At 44.8% G+C, this 20,850-nt stretch overlaps 1 protein-coding gene across 1 annotated transcript in view; it reads right to left on the reverse strand.

The window, feature by feature from the left end:
- The window catches only part of GIPC2 (GIPC PDZ domain containing family member 2), a 78,909-nt gene extending 58,357 nt beyond the window's left edge, over positions 1-20,552 (reverse strand). The window contains exon 1 of the mRNA XM_029062027.1: positions 20,229-20,552. Within this exon, the coding sequence (XP_028917860.1) occupies positions 20,229-20,531 (303 nt within the window). The 5' untranslated portion in view covers positions 20,532-20,552. The remainder of the gene's footprint in view (positions 1-20,228) is intronic.
- Between the last annotated feature and the right edge of the window lie 298 nt (positions 20,553-20,850).

Consider the following 20,850-nt stretch of genomic DNA (forward strand, 5'->3'; position numbering starts at 1 on the left):
TTATAATTATTAGTCCCTCCCTGCCACAGCACACACGGATATATCCTTAAACTCACTGCATCCCCCAATCTGTGATTTATTTTGTATCTGCCTCTCCTACTAAATTGTAAGATCCTTGAGGGCAGGGATCAAGTCCACTAATCAATCAATCAGTGGTATTTATTGATCACTTACTATGTGCAGAGCCCTGTACTAAGTGCTTGGAAGAGTACAATATAATAGAATCAGCAGACACTTTCCCTGCCCATAATGAGTTTACAGTCTAGAGGACTAACTCTGATGTACTTTCCAAAGCGCTTAGTATTCATTTGATTCAATCATATTTATGGAATGCTCACTGAGTACAGAGCACTGTACTAAGCACTTGGGGGAGTACAATAAATAAAAACATTCCTTGCTCACAGTGAGCTCACAATCTAGTGTCCTGCATAGATGAACTCAATAAATACTATTTTTTGATTGACTGATCAAACATAATCGAATCAGAAATTGCCTTTTGTATACCCCGTGTACCAAAGTAGAGGAAAATATAAAACAGCTCAAAAGACAGAAATTAAAAATAGCCACCTTAATCCCACATAAGCACTCATGGAAGTAGATGCTCCTCAGCTGCTCTGAGTGCTTGGAAGAAGTGGCAGGGACTGGTCAGAGGGGTAAGAGTTGGCTACAAATTCAGATTCAGAACTTAGTCTGACACACAGCTTTGGGCACTTGGGGTGGGGATTTTGAAGAGTTGTAACAAGTTTCACAGGCTTCTCAGTTCTAATCAATGTTTCACTACCAAGATGACTCCTTGGGGCATGAGTATTTGGCTAATGCCAACTTCCACTTACTAGGGTTACAGCGCAGAGGCATGAAAATGCAGACTGTATCCAAGGTGAGAAGACCTTGGGGTGGTCTCAGAATGAAGCAGCGTGGCCTAGTGGAAAGAACACCGTCTCTCTAGACTGTAAATTCATTGGGGGCAGAGATCGTGTCTATCAACTTTGCTAAACTGTACTCTCCCAGGGCTCTGCACACAGTAAATGCTCAATAAATATGATTGATTGATCAACTATGCTATTGATGCCTGGCTACTTGTTTTGTTTTGTTGTCTGTCTCCCTTCTTCTAGACTGTCAGCCCGTTGTTGGGTAGGGATTGTCTCTATTTTTGCCGAATTGTACTTTCCAAGCGCTTAGTACAGTGCTCTCCACACAGTAAGCGCTCAATAAATACAATTGAATGAATGAGTGATTGAAAACAGGCCTAGGTTCTAAACCTGGCTCCGTTACTTGTCTTTTGTGTGCCCTTGGGCAAATCAATCAATCAATTACATTGCTCAGAGCTTACTGAATGAAGAGTGTGCTTACATGCTTGGGAGAATTACACGCTTGGGAGAGTACAATGTAACAGAGTTGGTAAACATCTTCTCTGCCCACAGCTAACATAACACTCAATTTCTCCATGCCTCAGTTCCCTCAGCTGCAAAATGGAGATTCGATACCTGTTTTCATCCTACTTCAATTGTGAGCCCTATGTGGGACCTCATTATCTTGAGTTAGCCTCAGCACTTAGTACAGTGCTTGTCATAATCAATCAGTTGTATTTATTTTGTCCTTGTTGTGTGCAAAGCACTGTATTAAGCATTTGGGAGAGTACAAAATAACAGAGTTGGTAGGCACATTCCCTGCCCAAGACAAGCTTACAGTTAGTAAATGCTTAACAAATACCGCAATTATTAGGCTATATATACCAGTGTAGGTGCTGGTTTACAGTTAGTAAGTGCTTAGCTAACACCACAGTGTAGGACTAGCTGAAGACATCTTAACATCTGTGTGGTCTAGGGGAAAGAGCATAGAATGGGAGTCAGAGGGCCTGGGTTCTAATCCCAGCTCTGCCCCTTGCCTGCTGTGTGACCTGGGGCTAGTCGTTTAACTTCTATGCTCCTCATGGGTAAAAGAGGAATTATCTGTTCTCCCTCCTTAGACTGAGACACCTAAAGAGGGGTAGGGATGGTTTCCAACCCTTATTTGTTTTCTTCTTAAAAAAGAAACACGTCTTACTATGTGCCAGTCACTTTAACTATGAGATAGATATAAAACAATAGGATTGGGCACAGTCTTTATCCCATGCAGGGCTCACAGTCCTAATCCCCATTTTACAGATAACTAAGGCACAGATAAGAGAAGTGACTTCGCCAAGGTCACAGAGCAGACAATTGGTGGAACCACATGGGGCTTACAATCTTAATACCCATTTTACAAATGAGGTAACAGGTTGAGAGAAGTGAAGACACTTGCCAAAAATCTTCCAGCAGACAAGTGGCGAAGCCGGGAATAGAACTCATGTTCCTGGCACATAGCACTTCACAAATATCAGAATTATCAGTATTATTACATGAAAAGCAGTTGAACCACAAGGTGAGATGGGAAAGTTGGAAAGAAAAAAAAGGCACCCTTAGCAGAAGAATTCCCTAAGAAACTGCCCAGATGATAGAGCCAGCCCTAACTCCACATTCATTTATCTACATATGCCATGCCATTTTAGAATGCAGTTGTGGGGATTTAGGACTAGCTTCAAATATTAAGAACTGCAAAAAAAAAGGTTAAAATTCAGAATCATTAGCATCAAAAATCTATTAAAAAACTACAGAAATTTAATTTATATGTAGTTGCCTCATTTTTTGTAGCTAAATAATAATTCTCTCAGACATTTGCAAATGAATGTCTATTATTTTTTCAGGACAATTTAATGATAAAGTCGCTTTCTAAAAAGAACAAACTGTGCCCTCACCTTCAGCTTGTTACTGTTAGTTGTTGACAAGTTTAACATCTTTAAAAAAAATTAAGTTGGCAACAGATAAGAAATGTGATATTTAGAAATATGATGCACCATTACTTCATTTAGACCTTTGTGAGGATAGTGTACAAACTCCAGTCCATATCTACATAGAACTTTCAACAAATGAATCACTTCTAAATTAGCTTTCTTGGGTCAGAGTTGGTGAGCCAGAAATAAAATACGACTCACCCTTTGTACTTTTTCTTTTCCTGGGAAACAACTGTTTTGATTCAGTACTTTGGAATCAAGCGAAATAACCAAGACAATATGGGAAAAATAGACAGATATGCCTCTTTATAAATCTCAGATCAGTGTGCAACATAATCAAATGTAAAAGTGAACTAAATTTGCTCTCAAAATACATTTCAGGATTCTAATCAAAATTCAACTTCTTGCAACAAGAAAAGCAAATCAAAGAAATACAATGTTGAGCTATTAGCTCAGAGGAAAAGAGTGGTGGTATTTCAACAACAAATGAGGACCCAGTAAAATAAATTATCAGTGCATATTTCTAGCGTCCCTCCCCCTCCCAACCTCTTCCTCTCAGCCAAAGAGAAGCCATCTGAATCTTATCCCTGTCTAATAATACTGTAAGCTTATGTGCCAACTCTCCAGGCTGTTTAAATCACTGCTGCCTCTCGGGTGAGGCACAGTCCTGAATTTTCCAGCAGTATAAAACACTATCCCTCTCAGGATCATACCTGGAGAGTTTCCAGTACTCTACCAATCCCAGCTACGGCAGGGAGAGTCAAAGAGAGGCCTACCCATTCCATTCCTAGCTTGGCCAGTGGCTACTGAGGGGCAGCAATCTGCTATGAGTCAAAACTCACCTGTGCTGGGCAGCAGCGGCATGGGAGAGAATCAAGAGACTCAAGTTGACTGTGCAGAAGAAAGCAGTGGTAACCACTTCTGTATTTTTTACCAAGAAAAGTCTACGGATACACTATCAGAACGATTGCATGTGGAGGAGGGGCATTCTGGGAGAGATGTGTTCATGGAGTCCTTACGGGTCAGAAACGGCCAGAAAGCATAGGATGAGATAATGGATTATCCTGATCGAAGCACAGAGCATCCTCTTGTTCATCTCTCATGAACTAGCTGAAAGGGAAAACTAATAGTAATAGTGATTGTATTTGTTAAGTGCTTACTATGTTCCAGGGACTGTTCTAAACACTGGGGTAGATAAAAGATAATTGGGATGGAAGCAGTCCCTGTCCCACATAGAGCTCACCGTCTTAATCCCCATTTACAGCTGAGGGAACTGAGGCACAGAGAAGTTCAGTGACTTTCCCAAAGTCACATAGCAGACAAGTGGTTGAGTTAGGATTAGAACCCATGACCTTCTGACTCCCAGGCCCGTGTTCTTTCTACTAGGCTATGTTGCTTCTAGTTGACTAGTTCTTGTGTAAAGCAAATTAAGTTCCACTAAGAACATGGGCAAATTTGTCAACAGCATGACAAATGCTGCAATGATTTAAAAAGATTCAGAACAATTAGAAAATGACATATTACAAACAGTAAATGTACAACCATATTTATTACTCTATTTCATTAATGATGTATATAATATATATTACACAATATATAATGTGTATATATCTATGATTCTATTTATCTATTTTGATGGTATTGATGCCTGACTACTTGTTTTGTTTTGCTGTCTTCCGCTTTTAGACTGTGTTGTTGGGCAGGGATTGTCTGTATCTATTGCCGAATTGTACATTCCAAGCGCTTAGAACAGTGTTCTGCACACAGTAAGCGCGCAATAAATACGACACTGAATAAGTGAATGAATTATGCATAAAAACGTGGAGAAGCATGAAATTGAATTCCACTATAAGGCTACAGTTCTAACCCAAGGCATTTCTTGGCAGATGCAGAGTGGTCACAAGGGTGCTAAATTCCCCAAAGGTGCAGGGTCCCTGCAGCTCCCTCCCTTGCTCTTGTTATTCCACGTGGGGAAGCAGCAGGGCTGGATCAGATCGAGGGTCTCAGCTGCTGCTTTCCACATTGCTGGTCTCTGGGATGTCATGCAGAAAGCCCTCCCAGAAGTAAACCAGAAGCAGAGTTGCACGATTTTCAAGCAATCAGTTCTCCCCCTCCTACTTTTCTCCCACTCCATTCCAGCTCGCACTCCTCATTCCTCTCGATTCCTCCTCACATCTCCTCCTCCTCCTCTTTATGACAGACTCGCTGCCTGACTGCTTCTAGGGGAAGTGGCAAGGTCCAGTGGAAAGAACACAGGCCTGGAAGTCAAAGGATTTGGGTTCCAGTCAGAACTCTGACACTCGTCTTCTGTGTGTAACCTTGGGCAAATGATTTCATTTCTCTGGGCCTGTTTCCTCATCTGCACAATGGGGATTCAATGCTTGTTCTCCCTCCTACTTAGACTACTAGGTAGGCCCCCTGTGAGCCAGGGACTACATCTGATCTGATTAGCTTGCATCTACTCCACCGCTCAGAAAGTAATTGACACATAATAATAATAATAATAATAATGGTATTTAAGTGCTTACTATGACAAGCACTGTTCTAAATGCTGGGGTAGATATAAGGTAATCAGGTTGCTCCACGTGGCGCTCATAGTCTTAATCCCCATTTTAAGATGAGGTAACTGAGGCTCAAAGAAGTTAAGTGGCTTGCCCAAGGTCACACAGAAGACAAGAGGAACCCGCATCCTCTGACTCCCAAGTCCGTGCTCTTTCCACTAAGCCACGCTGCTTCTCTAGTAAGTGCTTAACAAATACCACAATTATTTTACCCCACACCCAGAATTTACTTTTATGTCTGCCTTCCCATGTAGGTTAGAAACTCAGTGAGGACTGTGATCGTGTCAACCTGCACTATGGTACTTTCTCAAACTGCTTAGTACAGTGCTCTACACCCAGGCTGTCCTCAATAAATACCAATGATTGAAGCTCATAAGAACCATAACATGATCATTTTTTATACTTTGCAACCCTCCAAAGAGTCATTCTCTAAGTTTTCAACAGTGGAAAAGTGTATTTAAACTTGATAGCAAAATGTAAGGTAGGATTTCATTCAAGTGAATTTTTTGTCTAATAAGGTTGGTATTTGTTAAGCGCTTACTATGTGCCGAGCACTGTTCTAAGCGCTGGGGTAGACACAGGGGAATCAGGTTGTCCCACGTGGGGCTCACAGTCTTCATCCCCATTTTACAGATGAGGGAACTGAGGCACAGAGAAGTTAAGTGACTTGCCCACAGTCACACAGCCGACAAGTGGCAGAGCTGGGATTCGAACTCATGAGCCCTGACTCCAAAGCCCGTGCTCTTTCCACTGAGCCACGCTGCTTCTCATCATGCATACTAAGCAATGGGAAGAATACAATAAAGGATAACTAAAATTCAGTCCAGTTCTCAATGGGATCATAATCTTATGGCCACTTAACTCTAAACAGTTCTGTCTTACAACAGAATATGTAAAGGTGAATTATTTTACATAGTGTTCCAGCAGCATATATTTGTTCTGGATATTTGTAATCATGGATGAAGAACAGCATATTTGAAATATCTGCTATTTTCATATTATAAGTTTTTTCTGTAGATCATTAATATTAATTATATTAATAATAATTGTGGTATTTGTTAATTAATCAGTGGTATTTAATGAGCACGTACATTGTGCAGAGCACTGTCCTAAGTGCTTGGGAGAATACAGTAGAGAAATACAGTATGTTCCCCACCCACAACGAGTTTACAATGGTTAGTAATAATAATTAATTATGGTATTTGTTAAAGGCTTACTGTGTGCCAAGCACTGTTCTAAGCTTACTATATGCCAAGCACTATACTAAGGGCTGGGGCAGATATAAGATAATCAGGTCTTTCGCGGAGCTCACAACCTAATTAGAAAGAACAAGTACTGAATACTCATTTTGTAGATGAGAGAATTGAAGCACAGAGAAGTTATGTGACTTGCCCAAGGTCACACAGCAGGTAAGTGGTGGAGCCAGAATTAGAACCCAGGTCCTCTTACTCCCAGGTCTGTGCTCTTTTTATCTTTTCACTGGGCCACACTGCTTTTCCCTGCCTGCTCATCTTTGTCCTCCTGCAACATAAGGCTAGAGAAAAGATGGAAAAAAATATGCAAAAGGCAACTTGTAGGTTTGGGTGGTTTTTTTTCCTTGAAACACCAATAAATGAAACTGAAGGGAAACGGAAGGAGTGTGCTACTCAAAGAAAGGACACAGGACTGGTAGTCAAAAAACCCAGGGTCAAGTCCCAGCTCCGCCACTGGTCTGATGTGTGACCTTGGGCAAGTCACTTAAGCTCTCTGGGCCCCAGTTTCCTCATCTGTAAAATGGGGAATACCTGATCTCCCTCCCCATTAGACTGTGGGCCCATAGACTGTAGGCTCATTGTGGTCAGGAATTATGTCTGTTTACTGTTATATTGTACTCTCCCAAACACTTAGTACAGTGCTCTTCACACACTTAGAGCTCAATAAATATGACTGAATGACTGAATGAAAGAATATGGGACAGAAGCTGTGACAGATCCGATTGACCTGTAACTACCCCGGTGCTCAGCCCAAACTAACCATTTAACAGATTCTTATTACCACTTATTACCACTATTCTTATTACAACCTTGTACCGACTCCAATGCTTACCACAAAGTAAATGCTTAATATATGCCTTAATTATCATAATTACTATTACTAGTGAAGCCACTTGCCAGGAGAAGATGCAGGGAGAGAGAAACCCCCCTTTAAAGAAGCATAGGGAATGGAAACTGCATAGAGAAGCAGAATGGCTCAGAGGAAAGAGTCTGGGCTTTGGAGTCAGAGGTCATGGGTTCTAATCCCTGCTCCGCCTCTTGTCAGCTGTGGGACTTTGGGCAAGTCACTTCCCTTCTCTGGGCCTGAGTTACTTCATCTGGAAAGTGGGAATGAAGAATGTGAGCCCCACTTGGGACAACCTGATTACCTTGTATCTACCCCAGTTCTTAGAACAGTGCTCAGCACATAGTAAGCACTTAACAAATACCAACATTATTATTATAGCTCCCAACAGGGCAGAAGGCCCAAGGCAGGGCTGGGAGCTATAGCTGTATACATACATATAAGTACTGCTCCCTGCAATGCAAATCCTTTTCGTTGGCTGTAATTCACCCAGGGAACAGTCAGCTACATGGCATAGTGGATAGAGCAGAGTCAGAAGGTCGTAGGGAAGCAGCATGGAGTAGTGAGTAGAGTACAGGTCTGGGAGTCAGAAGGACATGGGTTCCTGTCCCGGCTCTGCCACTTGTCTGCTGTAAAACCTTAGGCAGGTCACTTCTCTTCTCTGTACCTCAATTATCTCATCTATAAAATGGAGAATTAGACTGCGAGCCCCAAATGGGGCAGTGACTGCATCTAACTCAATTTGCTTGTATAATAATAATAATAATAACAGAATTTGTTAAGTGCTTTCCAAGTGCCAGGCACTGTACTAAGGGCTGGGGTAGATACAAGATAATCAGGTTGGTCACAGTCCATGTCTTACATGAGAGGCACAATCTTAATCCCCATTTTACAGATGAGGTAATTGAGGCCCAGAGAAATGAAATGACCTGTCCAAGGTCACACAGCAGACAAGTGGCAGACCCAGAATTAGAACCCACGACCTTCTGACTTCCAGGCCCATGTTCTATCTACTATGCCATGCCGCTTCTCACCCCAGAGCTTAGTACAGTGCCTGGCACAAAGTAAATTCTTAACAAATACCCTCATTATTATTGTTATTATTTGCCTTAAGGGTCTGGATAGGACTGAAGAGAGGGGAAAAAAAGGCCTACCCAGAGGATATTCAGGGCAGAACATGCAGAACCATGGAGGTTTTGACAACTTGCTAAGGTCATTTGTCACTGTTTGCAACCTGAGAGCAGGAGACTAAACAAGCAGAGACCAAAGAGTGTTGGAGCCGGGGACTCCAGAGACATGGCCCAGTTCAAAAAGTGGTACAGAACCCAGGCAACCCAAGGCCGTGCCAGGCTACAGGCTGGCCTGCTTCAGCAATGACTGCACCCTTGGGCACCCGTGTTGGTGACTGCTGACTTCTGGAATAGTTTAACTGGGGGCACCTGAAAGTCACTGAAAAACTCACCAAAGGATTATTCAGGTCAGAAGTTTCAAAGGTCCCCAAGTAGAGGAAAAATCAAGGGTACTGGATTATGTCTTTCTAGGCAGTTGAAAGACATTTTTTATGCTATTTGTTAAGTGCTTACTATGTGCCAAGCACTGTACTAATTGCTGGGGTAGATACAAGCTAATCAGACTGAACACAATCCACGTCCCACATGAGGCTCAGGGTCTTAATCCCCGTTTTACAAATGAGGTAAATGAAGCACAGAGAAGCTAAGTGACTTGCCCAAGATCATAGAGTAGAAAAGAGATGGAGTTGGGATTAGAACTCAGATCCTTCAGACTCCCAGGTCCATGCTCCATTCACTAGCCCAAGCTGCTTCTCTTTCAGAGAGACCAAAAGATATTTTCGCCAACTCTGGCAGACTAACACGCTGGGACAAAGTAATGCCACAGGTCAATTTCATTCCGTGCACAGATATAGAACTGAACATTGAGTCCACTGTTCTTGGACATACCCGGAAATTGCATCCCTAATATCTCCTAAGCAGCAGTGATTCCAAGGATCACAGCTGTGAGTAAGCAACTCAATTTTCATCAGTAGTAGCAAGCTAACAGCTTCAGGAGAGCACATCTCCTGGTTTTCCCGGAACAATCCCAGGTTCTGTCCCTTTGTCCGAGGGTGCTGAGAAAACTGACTAGCACAGCCAAGCATCAAGTAAGCTTTTTGTTTGTTTAATCAGAGTGTTCGGAAAGGAGATGCACTTCTGAGAGGCACTGTCATAGTGTGCGTGTTTGTGTGGGGGGGAATGTATCACTGATCGCAGGTCCCCACCTCCTGCTCCTTGTCTCCACCTCTTCCTCCCTGCTCGGATTACTGCCCCAAATCCACAATACTGCAAAGGGGAGAGGGTGGGGCGGGGAAGGGAATCCCGAATGAACAAGCCAGCGGTGGAAGCTCGGTCACGAGGAAGCACAACTGAGAACCCCTGGGGGTTTCAACTGCCACTGCAGGACTCCAAAAGCCTAACCCCAAACTTATCCCCAGGGGATGCCCCATGCCTGACTTGATGGGCCAGGGGTGAGGTGGGTGAACAGCTCATCCTCATGGGCCTCCAGATTTGCGGGTGAGAAGATCCTTTACACGGTCCTGAACCCTGGTGAGGCCAGGAGAAACCCCTTCAACAGCTCTGGCAGCAGCAGAGAGGATGCAGCAGGAAGAGTCAAAGCCTCTTCATTCCTTTTCTTCCTCTTCCCCCCCCCAACCGATCTTCTTCTCCCCACCTCATCCCTCTACTAGTTCTGCTCCTTTTTCTCCATTTTCCCCCATCTTGCTCCCTTCCAGCGCTCAAAGTGACCGAGAATAGGATGCACTCCATTTCTGTTAAGAAAGAAAAAAAAAGTCTCAGAAGGCCCATTATGACATGAAAATGATTTTACTGTAGTGGCAGGAACATGGGTGGTGGTCAAGGGCATGGAGGGGCTGCAGAGTGCCAGGCCTCAGCCCCAGACCCTGCTGCAAAGACCAATTTTCCGCTGCCTGGAGTGCCTGGGCTATATGGCTGGTATGCCCTCTTCCCTTACGCCACCCACTAAACACCCACTTCCCTCCTCCTTTCCTCTTCTCCCACTCCCTTCTGGGTCACCTTGACTTGCTCCCTTTGTTCCTGCCTCACCCAGCCTCACAGCACTCATGTATATATCTGTAATTTACAATATCGCCAAGATCCGCCCTTTCCTCTCCACCCAAACGACTACCTTACCGCTACGGGCTCTCCTTATATCCCGGCTAGACTACTGTGTCAGCCTTCTCTCTGACCTCCCTTCCTCCTGTCTCTCCCTGCTCCAGTCTATTCTTCACTCTGCTGCCCGGCTCATCTTCCTGCAGAAACGATCTGGGCATGTCACTCCCCTTCTTAAGCACCTCCAGTGGTTGCCTATCAACCTAATAATAATAATAATAATGTTGGTATTTGTTAAGCGCTTGCTATGTGCCGAGCACTGTTCTAAGCGCTGGGGTAGACACAGGGGAATCAGGTTGTCCCACGTGGGGCTCACAGTCTTAATCCCCATTTTACAGATGAGGGAACTGAGGCACCGAGAAGTTAAGTGACTTGCCCAAAGTCACACAGCTGACAAGTGGCCGAGCCGGAATTCGAACCCATGACCTCTGACTCCAAAGCCCAGGCTCTTTCCACTGAGCCACGCTGCTTCTCTTTAGGCTCCGCTCCAAACAAAAACTCCTCACTCTAGGCTTCAAGGCTCTCCATCCCCTCGCCCCTTCCTACCTCTCCTCCCTTCTCTCTTTCTGCCGCCCACCCCGCACGCTCCGCTCCTCTGCCGCCCACCTCCTCACCCTCCCTCGGTCTCGCCGATCCCGCCGTCGACCCCTGGGTCACGTCCTCCCGCGGTCCTGGAACGCCCTCCCTCCTCACCTCCGCCAAACTGATTCTCTTCCCCTCTCCAAAACCCTACTGAAAACTCACCTCCTCCAAGAGGCCTTCCCAGACTGAGCTCCTCTTCTCCCTCTACTCCCTCTGCCGCCCCCCTTCACCTCTCCGCAGCTTAACCCTCTTTTCCCCCCATTTCCCTCTGCTCCTCCCCCTCTCCCTTCCCATCCCCTCAGCACTGTACTCGTCCGCTCAACTGTATATATTTTCATTACCCTATTTATTTTGTTAATTTTGTTAATGAAATGTACATCGCCTTGATTCTATTTAGTTGCCATTGTTTTTACGAGATATTCTTCCCCTCGACTCTATTTATTGCCATTGTTCTTGTCTGTCCGTCTCCCCCGATTAGACTGTAAACCCGTCAAACGGCAGGGACTGTCTCTATCTGTTGCCGACTTGTTCATTCCAAGCGCTTAGTAAAGTGCTCTGCACATAGTAAGCGCTCAATAAATACTATTGAATGAATGAATAATTTCTTGATTTACATTAATGCCTGTCTCCCCCTCTAGACTGTAAACTCTGTGTGAGCAGGGAATGTGTCTGTTTATTGTTATATTGTACTCCAGGTGCTTAGTACATTGCTCTGCACACAGTGAGTGCTCAATAAATACAATTAAATGAATGAATAAACAGTGGGGCATTCGGGTTAGATATTATTTTCACCCCTGCTCCCTTTCCTTGTCTTTTCCTCCCCCTTTTACCTTCCTTCCCCCATCTTTTCCCCCTTCTCCCAGTCAGAGCCCCACCACCATGCCCCCTCCTAAAGCCCACCCCATGTTTGCACTGGTGTTTGAAAACAAAAAGTCGGCACCTCTGCTATGAAGAGATTCATGTACCAAAAGTTTGTTTCTGACACTGAGTGAAAAGGATTTATACTTTCTCTCCTCGGGACTGTCTCCTGAAGTTAAAAATCAAAGGGGTCCACACCACATCCCCAGTAATAGAAATGGAGTGTGCAAATCCAGAAGATCTTGTGCCGAACAGACATTTCCTGTTGAATTTCCTCCATGAGTCTGTTTCAGGACAATTGAAAACCATAACCTTAGAACTTCAGGCAGTAGCAAGTAGACTTTTACAGGACAAACAACAGATTACTGGATTTATGCCACAGACCTCAAAATAAGTTGGAACTGCTTCTATGCATGTGTCTTGATTTATCTCCTGAAAGGGTGGGGTTTTGTTTTGTTGGTTATTTTGCTTTAACACATGGCAAATATATTCTCAGGCTGCTTGACCTCTTCCATCCACTTTTTATCTTTCCTAGTACAGCTCAGGTCTCTTTCCAGGTTTTCTAAATGATTTTGCCAACAATCACCAGCTCTAAAACACCTTCCCTGATTTCTGATCCATGATAAATCAGAGGCAGATCCTCCTTTAATCATTACTAATGTCATCACTTAGCAGTCCCACCTCTTTACTTACCAAAACACCACATCCACAAGAATGCAACAACCATCTCAATCAGATTAAAAGTTAGCAAGCAGTGCTTGGTAGTGCAGAGTTCCTTACCACGATGCTAATGGCAACAGGAACAGGTATACAGACCAATCAACAAATGGAATTTACTGAGCGTTTACTGTATGCAGAGAACTTACTAAATTGACCATCAGTAACAGTATTTATTGAGGGCTTACTCTGTGCAGAACACTGTCCTAAGAGCTTGAGAAACTACAATAAAGTTAATAGAGATCATGTCTACTAACTTTATTAACTCCTTTACCTTGAAAGTTTCTTTAACTTGAAGAAGCAGCATGGTCTAGTGGATAGAGCACAGGCCTCGGAGTCAAAAGGACCTGGGTTCTAATCCCAGCTCTGCCACTTTTCTGCTGTCCGACCTTGGGCACTTTACTTTGTGCCTCAGTTCCCTCATCTGGAAAATGGGGATTAAGAGTGAGCCTCATGTGGGACAGGGACTATGTACAACCTGATTACCTTCTATCTACTCCAGAGCTTAGAACAGTGCTTGGCAGGTAGTAAGCGCCTAAGAAATACCCCTCAGACTGAGCCCCCCCCACCCTTTGCTCCTCCTTCCCTCCCCTTCCCCCCTCTCCATCCCTCTGCTCTTCCCCCTTCCCCTCCTCTCAGCACTGTGCATATTTGTATATATTATTTATTACCCTATTTATTTTATTAATGAGGTGCATATCTCCATGATTCTACTGATCCTCATGATGTTGTTTTGTTTTGTTTTGTTTTGCTTTGCCATCTGTCTCCCCCGTTTAGACTGTGAGCCCTTTATAGGGCAGGGATTGTCTCTATCTGTTGCTGAATTGTACATTCCAACTGTCTCCCCCCGTTTAGACTGTGAGCTCTTTATAGGGCAGGGATTGTCTCTATCTGTTGCTGAATTGTACATTCCAATCTCTTAGTACAGTGCTCTGCACATAGTAAGTGCTCAATAAATACTATTGAATTAATGAATTGAGAAGCAGCATGGCTCAGTGGAAAGAGCACGGGCTTGGGAGTCAGAGGTCATGAGTTCGAATCCCAGCTCTGCCACTTGTCAGCTGTGTGACTGTGGACAAGGCACTTAACTGCTCTGTGCCTTGGTTCCCTCATCTGTAAAATGGGGATTAACTGTGATCCTCACGTGGGACAACCTGATTATCCTGTATCTACCCCAGCGCTTAAAACAGTGTTCTGCACATAGTAAGCGCTTAACAAATACGAATTATTATTATTATTATTAACTAATGAAATGCCACCAATATTATTATTTACTGTACTTTCCCACATTTTTAGACATGATCCCTGCCTTCAAGGAGCCTGCAAACTAGTGGGGGACACTAAAATAATTACAGGTAGGGCAAAACAACAGAGTATAAGGATTCTTTATGTGACATAAGTGCTGCAGGGTGTTGGGGGGAGGTGTTGAGTTAGCAAGTGCTTAGGTGACACAGAAGTGGTGAAGTAGCAAAAGAGGAGAAATAGGGTGGAAGAACTAGAGCTCAATCATGGGAGGCTTCCTGAAAGAGATGTGATTTCAGAAGGACCTGGATGATAAACAGAGCAGTTACCTGATGGATGTGAAGCAAAAAGGAATTCCAGCCAGACAGGAGGGTGGAAGCCAGAGGTCAGGGGGGAGACATGAAAACAAGGCACAGCAAATAGAGTGGCTTGACAGGAGCAAAGGGTGAGAACTGGGTTGTAGTGGGAGAGGAGCAAAGAAAAACAGAAGAGAGAGCACTCATTTAGGCGGAGGAGAAAAGAGTGTACCACCATGACCTTTATGGTCACCAGAGAGTTTCTATTTGGGCACGAGGGCCATTCTTATGGCTGAAGGGAGGAAGAGAAGAGGCGCACCAAGAGGGGCAAAGGAGGGAAGAAGAACCAAAGAAGGGGTGTGGTTGCTGCCAAGCTCCTCCTGTTTGGACATCCTGTTAGCATGACTGAAAGACAGCGGTGTTGCTACTGCCTTCCGGAAATGATTCTCCACTTGAATCAGGCAGATACTTCAGGAGGAGAAAAAGGAAAGATTCAGAGAAAAGCTGTTCTCCTCTCTGCAGCTCCCACACAGACTTATAGCGTCCTCAAGATTCCGGGCAAGAATACAGGGCTCAGGGTAACAGATTTTAAATAAATATGATTCTTAAAGGTTCACGTACAAAACAAGATTTGATTGCTTACATGCATTTTCAAGAATAAGTGTGAAAATACCAAAATTATATCCAAATTATTTTTAAGATAGAGACATTATAAAGTCCATATTTTGAGATTGATGATGTTTCCTCAACCTTTGGATTTGCCTTACTTCAACATAAGAAATTGAGATGATTTATAGTTCTACTGAGTCAAAATCACTCTCATGGACTAGATTGCATGCTCCCTGGAGGCGGGGGGGGACAGGATCTTCCACTTTTATTGTACTCCCCAAGCACTCTGCACATGGTAGGAACTTAATAAAATAGAATATATATACACATATATATATATATAGTAAAAATATAGTCACACTGCAGAAGCATCTTTTTGAAAAAAACGTTTTGCCCTTGCCATGTCTTCTTGAAAGACACAAGAATGTTTACTGGTAATAACAGATGTTGTCAAGATTCTGACAATGCAGGATTGGATTACCTATAGACCCCATGTGCTGGCATATTTCCTTTCAAACTATACAAGCCAGCATAAACCCTGAGGAAAAACTAGCATGGGGTAAGGAGGAAAATAGGGAGAAAATTAGGAGAAAAAAGAAGGGTATGGTTTTCCAGTTCCCTTCCTTGCTAGCTTGACTTAATGTAACCACCAGGCATGACACAAAGGAAGTTTAATAAGCCTAGTGCCTTCAGGTGGCACAAGAATAACTCTGTCCTTAGGATTAAAGGAAGAATATAAACTGTATGTTACTGGTAAATTTGATTAATTTTACTCCCCATGTCACCTCCCTCACTTCCCCCCATGTGATCCCCCCATGCCACCCCCCCCAAAAAAAACTCCAGTGGTTGCCTATCAAATTCCATATCAAGCAAAACCTCCTCACCATTGGCTTCAAAGGTCTCCATCACCCTGCCCCTTCTTATCTCACCTCCCTTCTCTCCTTCAACATCCCAGCCCGCTGCTCCTCTAGTGCTAACCTACTCACTGTGCCTCGTTCTCAACTGTCCTGCCATCGACCCCCTGGCCCACGTCCTACCTCTGGCCTGGAATCCCCTCCCTCCTCAAATCTGCCAAATAATCACACTTTCCCCCTTCAAAGCCCTACTGAAGGCTTACCTCCTCCAGTAAGCCTTCCCAGACTAAGCTCCCCTTTTCCTCTGCTGCCCCCTCCCCTCCCTATCACTCCGACTCTCTCCCTTTGCTCTACCCCCTTCCCTCCCACAGCACTTATATTTATGTACATGTTTATAATTCTATTTACTTATATTAATGATGTGTATATATCTATAATTCTATTTATTTATAATAATGCTACTGATGCCTGTTTACTTGTTTTGATGTCTGTCTCCCACCTTCTAAACTGTGAGACCATTGTGGGCAGGGATTGTCTCTATTTGTTGCTGAACTGTACTTCCCAAGCATTTAGTTCAGTGCTCTGCGCAAAGTAAGTGCTCAACAAATATGATTGAATGAGTGAATGAATTAAAAGCCAGAAGCACGTGGGCCCAGGCCAAAAAAGGACACGTGTGCAAGGCAAAGAGGATAGGAGGAGAGGTATCTATCAATTAATCATATTTATTGAGCTCTTACTGTGTACAGGGCACTATACTGAGCGCTTGGGAGAGTACAAGAGAACAGACACATTCGCTGTCCACAAGGAGCTTACCATCTAGAGGTAAAAGAAGATGGGAAAATAGCAAGCATAGGGGACACCAGGAGACAGAGTAAGTTGGTTCAGTGGGAAGAGGGTGCATTTTGTATCAGGAGCACTGGCCAACTGTGTTACTTCACGAAGGTCACACCTTTTCTGGACCTCAATTTCTAGATCTGTAAAATGGTGACCAATGGTATGAACTAGTGATTTATTTTGTATCTACCCCAGAATTCAGTGCAGTGCTTGGCATCTGGTAAGCACCTCAGAAATGTCATTATTATTATTATGTTCTCATTTTAAATGTTCCTTACAAGGGAAAATTTGGTAAAAGGTCTAAGCTATTATGAGATCATTGATAGATTCATTTATTCATTCAATCATATTTACTTAGGGCTTACTGTGTTCAGAGTACTGTAGTAAGTGCTTGTGAGAGTACCATATAACAATAAACAGACACACTCCCTGCCCACAGCGAGCTTACAGTCTAGACGGATCTATTTGCACTTATAGACAACCACCCTGGGAAGAAAAACTAGGCCTCCGCTTGAACGACTGATTGTATAATCCCAAGAAAAAGGCTTCATCTCCAGTGCAATTCCTGAATTCTCTCAGGGGAAGAAGATGGGAGGCGAGGCCCCTGCTGTGCATTCCTTAAATAAATGGGAATATGAGAAGCAGCATGGCCAACGAGAAGCAAAAGGGCCTGGGGGAAAGAGCACAGGTCTGCGAGTCAGAGGACCTGGGTTCCAATTCCAGAACTCCCAGCTGTTTGCTGTGTGACCTTGGGCAAGTCACTTAACGTCTCTGTGTCTCAGTTCTCCTTTTCATTAATTCAATCGTATTGATTGATTCATTCATTCAATCATATTTATTGAGCGCTTACTATGTGCAGAGCACTGTACTAAGCGCTTGGGAGGGTACAATACAACAATAACAGTGACATTCCCTTCCCACAAGGAGGTTACAGTTCTCCCTCCTTCTTAGACTGTGAGCTCCATGTGGGATGGGGACTGTGGCCACCTAACTGAGATGCATTTACCCCAGAGTTTAACAGTGTTGGACCCATAGTAAGCACTTAAATGCCACAAAACAAACAAAATAAATACCCCATGCTTTTAAATTACAGTTACTTACTAAGCACTAAAATTGCCAATTGCTTCCTTAAAGGTAAAGTATCTTTGTTTTAGAAAAAATGGAAATTGCATCCATTAAAGTTACTTTAGTACAGACTGATAAACAAAACTGGAGGGATACCAGTTTATGTCGATAATGTGACTACGAAACTACAGCGCTGCACATAAACGGATCATAGAGTTAGCAATTCTGAGTTTATAAATTTGCAAATTAATTTTTAACATAAACCCTGAGGCTTGTCATTCTTTGACTCCTTATTTTTTGGAAATTTGCCTTGACCTTGAACAAAAGTATTAAACAACGAGAAAGAAGGGATGTGGGCATTATAGTTGTGACCCAGATCTCTCCTCCCCTAGTTTAATAAAACTTGGAATAAGGTTAAAGTTCTTGGCAAACTTTCTTTCAGTAAGTCTCCTATTTTCCTAAAGAATCTCTAAGTCAATGTCAAAGCCTCTCTGATCTTTCCAAGTAATGGACTAGTGATTCGATTTCCAGTTGGCCAGTTCCGTACTCCAACAAATGCATCGCCCACTCTGTGGAGACATTGAAGGCAAAGACTCAACCCAAACAAGTGTGTCAACCTCAATGCCAAGGGCTCATTTTGCCAACCTAATTACTGCCACTTTCTGCTGAAAATATCGGCCTCCTTTCCTTCAATACTCCACAATTTGGAGCAGGTTGTCCCTGTGCATCTATACGTTGTTAATAACCGGGGCACTTGTTGCTAACTTTCACTTCCCCGAGTTCCCACTCCCTGGGCATCAGGAACTTCCTGGAAGCGCTCGGACCGTCCAGTGCGTGGGCACGGGGTGCAGGGAGAGGGAGAGGAGGGAAGGGGGGGGAACGGACGGACTCCTCTCCACCCAGCCCTGGCCCGAAACCACAGGAGAGATAGAAAGCACTTAGCACAGTGCCTCAGCGCTTAGTACAGTGCCTGGCACATGCGCTTAGAACAGTGGTTGGCACATAGTAAGCACTTAAGAAATACCACCATCATTGTTATTATTATAGGAAGCACTGAAGAAATAATGATGGTGTATCTATCTATGATTCTATTCATCTATTTTGATGGTATCGATGCCTGTCTATTTATTTTGTTTTTCTGTCTGTCTCCTCCTTTTAGACTGTGAGCCCATTGTTGGGCAGGGATTGTCTCTATCTGTTGCCGAACTGTAATAATAATGATGGTATTTGTTAAGCGCTTAGCATGTGCAAAGCACTGTTCTAAGCGCTGACATTCCAAAGGCTTAGTAGAGTGCTCTGTACAATAGTAAGCACTCAATAAATACGATTGAATGAATGAATTCTTCTTTCTAAGCGCTTAGTCAGGTGCTCTGCACATAGTAAGTGCTCCATAAATGTGATTGAATGAATGAGTGAATGAATGAATGGACTGTCCTTTCCAAGCGTTTAGTCCAGTGCTCTGCACACAGTAAGTGTTCCATAAATGCGATTGAATGAATGAATGAATGAATGAATGAATGAATGAATGAATGAATGAATGGATTGTCCTTTCCAAGCGCTTGGTCCAGTGGTCTGCACATAGTAAGCGCTCAATAAATATGACTGAGTGAATGAATGAATGGATTGTACTTTCCAAGCTCTTAGTCCAGTGCTCTGCACATAGGAAGCGCTCAGTAAATACAACTGAATGAATGGACTGAACTTTCCAAGCGCTTAGTCCAGTACTCTGCACAAAGTAAGCACTCAATAAATACGACTGAGTGAATGAATGAATGGATTGTTCTTTCCAAGCTCTTAGTCCAGCGCTCTGCACATAGGAAGCGCTCAGTAAATACAACTGAATGAATGGACTGAACTTTCCAAGCGCTTAGTCCAGTACTCTGCACATAGTAGGCGCTCAGTAAATATGAATGAATGAATGAATGAATGAATGAATGAATGAATGAATGAATGAATGAATGAAGCACTCTTCTTCTTCTTCTTGTCCTTAGCAAAGCTCTGCCCGCCGCGATGACGGGGTGTCCGGGTGGCCGGCCTTTGTCCCCTCCGGCCGGGGTGTCCGGGGTGTCCGGGGTGTCCGGGATGTCCGGGTGACCGGACTTTGTCCCCTCCGGCCTGGGTGTCCGGGGTGGCCAGACTCCCTTCCCTCCGGCCGGGGTGGTTGGGTTGTCCGGAGTGACCGGGTGGCCGGACTCCGTCCCCTCCGGCCTGGATGTCCGATTGGACCGTGAGCCCGCCCTCCACTTACAGGGTTTGCTCCAAAATGATTAGTAATCCAAGAATTAATTAAACCTGACAACGTAATTATAGCCACTGTCTTAGCTATTACAGCCCTTCTTAACCTTTCTTCTATATACGAATCATTTGTTCCTCAACTGGGCAGGGATTAGTCCACTCCAAGCGCTCAGTCCAGTGCTCTGCACCTAGTAAGCGCTCAATAAACACTCTCGAACGAGTGAAAGAGTGAATGTCCCGGGGGGGAAGGGGTGGGGGGTGGGGGTGTCGGCGTGTCCGTGGCTTACCTGGGAGGGGTCGATGTGGAAGGCTTGGGCGATGCTGCAGTAGAGCTGCTGGATGTTGTCGAAGGGGTGGAGGCGGGCGGTGGCGCTGCCGTGGGCCAGCTGCCCGTGGAACACCAGCGGCCGCTGCCCCGGGCCCGGAGGGGCCCCGGGCCCTGACCCCGGTCCTGACCCCGGTCCTGACCCCGGTCCTGACCCCGGTCCTGACCCCGGCCCTGACCCCGGCCCCGACCCCGGCCCCGACCCCACCAGCCGGGCCCGGTCCTTGGCCCGCCCTTTCTTCCTGGCCAGCAGCCCCAAGGGCATCCTGCCCCTGCCCACCCCCGCCACAAGCCCCTCCGCCCCCAACAGCTACCTACGGGCCGAGGCCCCACCTCCACGCTCAGGACTGACCCTTCGCTCACCCGGGAGCCGGAGGAAGGGGAAGGGGAAGGGGAGGAGGACGACGACGAGGAGGAGGAGGAGGAGGAAGGGGGGGAGGAGGGGCCGCAGGGAAGAGGAGGAGGAGGAGGAGGGAAGCGCTCAGTACGGTGCTCGGCGCACGCTAAACGCTCAGTTCGTCCACTCCAGTGATCAAGAGGAGGGGGGGGGGGACGAGGAGGAGGGAAGCGCTCCGTACGTCCAC

The sequence above is a fragment of the Ornithorhynchus anatinus genome, chromosome 4, assembly GCF_004115215.2.
Source record: "Ornithorhynchus anatinus isolate Pmale09 chromosome 4, mOrnAna1.pri.v4, whole genome shotgun sequence".
In the NCBI taxonomy this organism is placed as follows: Eukaryota; Metazoa; Chordata; class Mammalia; order Monotremata; family Ornithorhynchidae; genus Ornithorhynchus; species Ornithorhynchus anatinus.